This window comes from Brassica oleracea, chromosome C8 (assembly GCF_000695525.1).
Source record: "Brassica oleracea var. oleracea cultivar TO1000 chromosome C8, BOL, whole genome shotgun sequence".
Taxonomy (NCBI): Eukaryota; Viridiplantae; Streptophyta; class Magnoliopsida; order Brassicales; family Brassicaceae; genus Brassica; species Brassica oleracea.
In genome coordinates, this window is record NC_027755.1 from 10,728,449 (window position 1) to 10,735,387 (window position 6,939).

General features: G+C 31.7%; 1 protein-coding gene across 1 annotated transcript; it reads left to right on the forward strand.

Moving 5' to 3' along the window:
* The first annotated feature begins 1,500 nt into the window (after window positions 1–1,500).
* Window positions 1,501–6,603, forward strand: LOC106307819 (probable zinc transporter 10). Its single transcript, XM_013744881.1, has 3 exons — window positions 1,501–2,176; window positions 5,667–5,816; window positions 6,156–6,603. Exons 1-3 carry the CDS (start codon window positions 1,559–1,561, stop codon window positions 6,459–6,461), a joined length of 1,074 nt encoding a protein of 357 aa, XP_013600335.1. The 5' UTR covers window positions 1,501–1,558; the 3' UTR covers window positions 6,462–6,603.
* Window positions 6,604–6,939: the final 336 nt, after the last annotated feature.

A 6,939-nucleotide genomic window follows, 5' to 3' on the forward strand; every position in this document is an offset into this window, starting at 1 on the left:
AGCGACTTCGCCATCTACGCTTCGGAGCGACCTCCTAGAGCGACAAGGCGAAGTCGCTCCAGCTCCTAGAGCGACCTCACCGCAGCGACACACAGAGGTCGCTCGGGTTGTGTCGATTTGAGAGCGACGAACAAGCCGGGAACGACCTCCTAGAGCGACACCCTAAGGTCGCTCGCGTCTATGGTACCCAACGAGGTCCGGAGCGACGTCTTCAGAGCGACACAGCCAGGTCGCTCGCGAGGAGACGACCCGGGAGCGACGTCTTCAGAGCGACACAGCCAGATCACTCGCGAAGAAACGACCCGGGAGCGACCTCTCGCAGCGACGTGCCGAGGTCGCTCCGCATCTATTTGTTTGGCGAATTCATGATTTCTCAAGGGCCTTTTGGTCATTTCATTATGCACGTTTTTACTTCTGAAAACCTATGTTTTTAAGGACCTTTGTAAGCCACCAGAGATAATCTCTTTTTGATCACCCAAGGTCTAATCCCTATGCCCATGAGTTCTCTTTTCCCTTAGTCAAGAAAGTATCATTCTGTAATTGTTTTCTAGTATTAGTAGTAATTTAAAACTCATCTAAATCATTGGTTGCACTTAGATTAAATGAGTACTTGCATTCTCGGTGCTTTGATATCCCTCAGAACTGGTTCGACAATCACTATATTACAACATTTATCTTACGACCTTGAAAACTCCTAACATCATTTAGGGTTTAGGATTTATCTAAGGGTTTAGGGTTTAGGGTTTAAAGTTTAGTATTTTGCTAACTAGTTTAATAATATTTTTAAAAAATTGATAATTACTATTATTTTTTATTTATTTTAAAAACATAATATAAGTTCACAAATTCTTATTATTTGGTTTCTTTTTTTAAAAGATATTAAATCTAAAATAATTAAATCTTATTGGTTGGGTGAACCTTTAAATTCACCTTGGGTGAACCTAAGAATTTCTCTAATCTTGATTGAATTATTCTTGGGTTCACCCCCTAGGTGAACCTAGAGGTTCACCAACCAATAGGATTATGTTATTTCAAATTTGATATCTTTTATAAAAGGAAACAAAATATTGTCAAGTTATATTATATTTTCAAAGTAAAAAGATAAAAAAATAAAAAATAAAAATAGTAGTAATTACAAAAAAAAAATTTAACGTCGTCAAATAACTTGATAATATTTTGTTTCCTTTTTTAAAAGATATCGAATTTGAAATAATGAAATCCTATTGGTTGGTGAACCTAGAGGTTCACCCTAGGGGGTGAACCCAAGAATAACTCATCTTGATTTATGTGGATCCGACTTTTAAATATTACAAGTTGTTATGTACTTCCGGTAGTTAGATATACTTTTAAAAATCGAAAAATCATTAATCCAATCCTAAATTCTTCTTATTTACAAATATCGACAGTTGATCATTTCAACATCAACAATAATTCATTAACCAAACATGTCGACGTTAATTAGTACGAAATACCGACACTTATTTTGACTTCTCTTTTATAAGACAAAACACAATCTAGTATTCTAAACTCAATAACCTCCACACAAACAACGAGAAAGATGATGCCTAAAGCTAATGTAATCTTCTCTTCCACCATTACCATCTTCCTCCTCCTCTCCATCTCCCATTTCCCTGGAGCTCTTTCTCAATCCGATAAAGAGTGCACACCCGAGTATGACAACACATGTACGGACAAAAACAAAGCATTTAATCTCAAACTCGTAGCAGTCTTTACAATTCTCATCACAAGTCTTATCGGCGTTTGCCTCCCGTTGTTCGCTCGTTCAGTTTCTGCTTTCCAACCAGAGAGATCTCTCTTTCTCATCGTCAAATCGTTCGCCTCGGGCATCATACTCGCCACTGGTTTCATACATGTTCTACCTGATTCCTTCGAAATGCTCTCTTCTCATTGTCTTAACGATAACCCCTGGCACAAGTTTCCATTCACAGGTTTTGTCGCCTTGATTTCGGCAGTGTTCACACTCATGGTTGACTCTATTACCACTAGCCTCATCAGTAAGTCCGGTAAGAGGGACCCAAGTGCTGATGTGGCATCCGCCGGGAGTCCTGACGAGGAGATGGGGCATGTGTCTCATTATGGTCATGGTCTTCACCATAGCAACGGGAAAGAACTTGGTTCTAATTTACAGCTTCTTCGATATCGTGTTATTGCCATCGTTAAGTATACTTTTACCCTCATTTTTTTTTTTAATTTACAAAAATATAACACTCTTAATTTGAATCCATCAGATACTTTTATGAAACTAAAAGTGTCTAAACGGCTATAACTATACAATCGTCCATGTCACAAAAATATCGTTCGACAAATAGAAGATAACTAGTTAATGTTTTAAACAAAACGAATAACCATTTCAAAATTTTCAAGACAATTTCTTGATTTTCTTTCCATTTCTTTGTATGTGTAATTTTCATTCTATTTCGTAATGATTTCCATATTGATTATTAAGTCACTAAATAAAAAATTTTTTAATTATTACATCAATAAATAAAGTAGTATACTGCATAAAATTAAGAATATTAATTACCCAAGTCATACTATTGTACTTGAGATAGATAATTAGGTTTATTTTTTATGTTATGAGTTCTACATAAACTATAAAATGAAGTAATATAAAAAAATATTTAAAATAAAAGTATTAACTGATTTTATATGTCTTTAAATCACAAACAAATGGAACTTTTACATCAACATTAATAGAATAAAAAGAGAAATTGCTTGAAATACCATAAATTGGATAACACTTTCAAAAATGCATTCAATCAAAAATTTCCTAACATTTGAGTTTAGGATTTAGTTATTATTGTTTAGGATTTAGTATTTAGGGGATGGGGTTGGATTTATAAACTTTTATACATAATTTTTAAACATTTATAAATAATTTAGGAGGGTTGGTTTAGTTTTTTCATCAAAAATTTAGAATATTTATGAAAATAGTCATCATTTTAAGATAAACTTAGAAAGTGGTATCAAAATTATTGTAAAATTAAAATTTCCCCAAATAAAAATGGCATATGAATAAAGACATAAAAGTGTACTATAGTAAATATCATCATCATTCTTTTCTAGTTCGTTTATTAATTATATATATATATATATAGCTTTGTGATCAATTCACACAAAATTGAAGAGAAATTGCTTAAAATACTATAAGTTGGCTACTAGTTCTCAAAATGTCTTCAATCAATAATATTATAACATTTAGATTTAGGGCAGGGAAAATTTCACTTTTACCTTCCTTTTGGTACCATTATTTATGTTTACATTTTTTACAGGGGCATTTTTAAAAATACCTAAGTATGAAGATTTTCATTAAGGAGGAAAAATACACTCCTATCTTTGCTTTATAGATATGTAAATATAAATAATTATTAAAATATTTTTTTATAAATTTTTAAACTATACGTTCTTAAATTCAAATTTTTCATAATTTTTTTTCGAATTTTCTATTTCCAAGTTTTCCTTTTCAGATTTTCTTTTTGAAATTAAAAAATTCATTTCAAAAATTTATTTAAATTTTCTATCTAAACACTAAAGCTTTGATTGGTGACCACCAGATAAATGAAAAAAAAATAATAAAATGAAAAATAAATTTTTATTTGAGAAATTGAAAAAATAAAAAATAGAAAATTTTATTCATTTTGTTCCTCATCAGAATTGCAGAGGAAAACTTTTTTTTTATAAATTCATTCATTCGTGAGGAATTTAGTGGAAAAGAGCGGGACATAAGTCTAGATTAATTAAACGTAGGATTATAAGTATCTATTTACCTCTTTAAAAGCAAAGATAAATATGGTTAAAGTAAACATCAAAATGTGATACTAAGAATGTGGTAGTTTGTTAATTATTTTTTAAGATATAGTGATTATTGTTTAAGGTTTAATACACTGTTATAGTGGTATATTGGTGTTTGAAGGATTCCTATATATTCCGGTTTATCAGCAAAATATGTATTTGCATTACCCAGAAAATACCGATGAACCTGTCGAATATATAACTATTATTTAATTCACTTAAATATCTTAAATCTATCTACGAAATTGTGTATTCGAATAACGAGTGTATAATTTGGTTTTCAGTTTGTTTTATTTTTTTCGTACAATATAGAAACCGAAATATATTTGGTCCTTTTTCATAAGGTTTTGGTTTCGGTACTTCTATTTGTATGTAATCTTTTATTTAAAAATATTTTATTATTTTATTTTGAATAGCTTATACCGGTAGTCTTGTTTACATATATTTAGCTACATAAGATATTAATAGGCTTGATTAAAAATATATTAATAAGCTTACTTTTGGAAGAATTCTAATTTACCACAAATTTGATAAAGTTTATAAACTCAACTCCATCCCTAAATACCAAATCTTAAACAATAATAATTAAACCTTAAATCTAACTGTTAACATATTTTTGATTGAATGTATTTTTGGAAAGTTATATCCAATTGTGGTATTCCAATTTCTCCTTACTTAGAGTTATTCTTGGGTTCACCCCGTAGGAAAGGTTCACCCGCCAATAGGATTTCATTATTTCAAATTCGATGGGGTTGATTGGTAACTGCTGTGATTTTATTTTTTGACTGTAGAAATATTGCTGTGGTTTTTATTGCTTTGGCTTTAGATTTTTAATTTTTAAAAGTCTTTAAATATGGGCTGTAGGTTTTTGTCTCTGCAGAGAAATTGTAAAGACATAATTTCAAAGAAGTGCTGTGGATTTTATAAAAAGGCTGTGAACTTAAAAAAAAATAGAAATCAAGATTGGTGTAGATTTAGTGCTCTAGAAAGAAATGAGGCTGTAGAGAGCACTCACAGCCACTACCAATCACACCCGATATATTTTAAAAAAAGGAAACAAAATATTATCAAGTTATATTATGTTTTTAAAATAAAAAAAAAAGTAAAAAAAAATAGCAGTTACAGAAAAAAAATTAATTTTTTTTTTTAATAATATTTTTAACGTCGTCAGCAAAACATTAAACCCTAAATCCTAATCTCTAAACCCTAAATCCTAACCCCTAAACCCTTGGGTAAACCCTAAACCCTTGGGTAAACTCTAAACCATGGGGTAAACTCTAAACCCTTGGATAAATCCTAAACTCTAAATAAAAACACTAAACCCTAAAACTCTAAACCCTAAATCCTAAACCCTAAACCCTTGAGTGTTTTAGTGTTTAGTGATTTTGATTTAGAGTTTAAGATTTATCCTAGAGTTTAAGATTTATCCTAGAGTTTAGGGTTTACCCAAGGGTTTAGGGTTTAGGATTTAAGGTTTAGAGATTAGGATTTAATGTTTTGCTGACGACGTTAAAAATATTTTTTTTTATAATTACTACTATTTTTTATTTATTTATTTTTACTTTTTAATTTTAAAAAGATAATATAATTTGACAATATTTTGTTTCCTTTTTTAAAAGATATCGAATATAAAATAACACAATCTTATTGGTTGGTAAACCTTTAGATTCACCCTAGGGGATGAACCCAAGAATAAGTCCCTTACTTTTCTCGTGCTTGCGTTTTAAATCCCTTTCATTTTTCCTCTTTCTAGTTAAAAACAAATAAGTTTAATTTTACCCCAAAAAAAAAGAAGAAGTTTAACCGAATAGGAGACCTTAATTTGAAGGCGGAGAAATGAATAAATGGAACAGGTATTGGAGCTAGGGATAGTGGTGCACTCGATAGTGATAGGACTATCAGTAGGAGCCACTAACAATACTTGCACCATCAAAGGCCTCATAGCTGCTCTTTGCTTCCACCAAATGTTTGAAGGCATGGGTCTCGGCGGCTGCATCCTCCAGGTTAATCCTTCCCTTTCAATTAATTAGCTTGGTCCGATGTAGTCAATTCCCCCTCTGGTCATCTCTACACTCTGGCTACTCCAAAGTTTTTGCTTCTTGAATAAATTTACTCATGCAATCATGTGATGTAATGTAATCCCGGGAATAAGTTAGTAATCCACTGATTTTATGAGCATTGGAGATAAATGTGAGTATAGAATACGCCAATAACAAGAGAAAGAGAAAAAAGTTATAAAAACTTTTATTGTTGAAATCAACTGTCTAATAATAAATAAAATACATAACTATATTAATGAATTATGTGATGCATCATGATGAAAAACTTTAGAACACGCGCAGGCCGAGTACGGGTGGGCCAAAAAGGCGGTGATGGCCTTCTTTTTTTCAGTCACAACACCTTTCGGGGTGGTTCTAGGAATGGCCTTATCTAAAACGTACAAAGAGAATGGCCCTGACTCGCTCATAACGGTTGGTCTGCTCAACGCTTCTTCTAGTGGACTACTCATCTACATGGCTTTAGTTGATCTACTGGCCGCAGATTTTATGGGTCAGAAGATGCAACGGAGCATCAAGCTTCAGTTGAAGTCATACGCCGCCGTTTTGCTTGGTGCGGGTGGCATGGCTGTTCTAGCTAAGTGGACTTGATGATGTGCCCTTGGTACATTATCGAGTGCCGTCCTGTAAATGTGAGGGTTAGAATCCCCAAAAATGTGGACCATTAATAAATATGTTTGTAAAATTTAAAATGATTTGGAAATTTAAAGGACTCCGATTTGTTATCTTTAAACATATTTTTTAGCAGGATAATTGTGAATAAAAAGTTGATAAATAGATATATTACTAGGTGATACTCGCGCCTTAGGCACGGGGTGGATGGATTAAAAGAGATTATAATCTTAAATCTATAGATACGAAAAAGATAAAAATCATAGTCACAAATTTTACATGTTAATCTACTGAAAGATTGAACGATATTGTGCATATTTATATAAGGTAAACTTCAATCTTTTTTAAAACTTGTGTTATTGATTAGGTGTAGTTGAAATATAGTTTGTGGAAGCAAAACTATGATATTGAAGCTCAGATTTATATAAAATTAGCTATGAATTTAAGATAAACGAAA

What these genes read in the sequence shown, in the direction of transcription:
- LOC106307819 (XM_013744881.1), top strand. Translation starts at nt 1,559, where the DNA reads ATGATGCCTAAAGCTAATGTAATCTTCTCTTCCACCATTACCATCTTC. An exon ending in GATATCGTGTTATTGCCATC is followed by an intron (nt 2,177 to 5,666) that starts GTTAAGTATACT and finishes TAAATGGAACAG; the next exon opens with GTATTGGAGCTAGGGATAGT. An exon ending in TCGGCGGCTGCATCCTCCAG is followed by an intron (nt 5,817 to 6,155) that starts GTTAATCCTTCC and finishes GAACACGCGCAG; the next exon opens with GCCGAGTACGGGTGGGCCAA.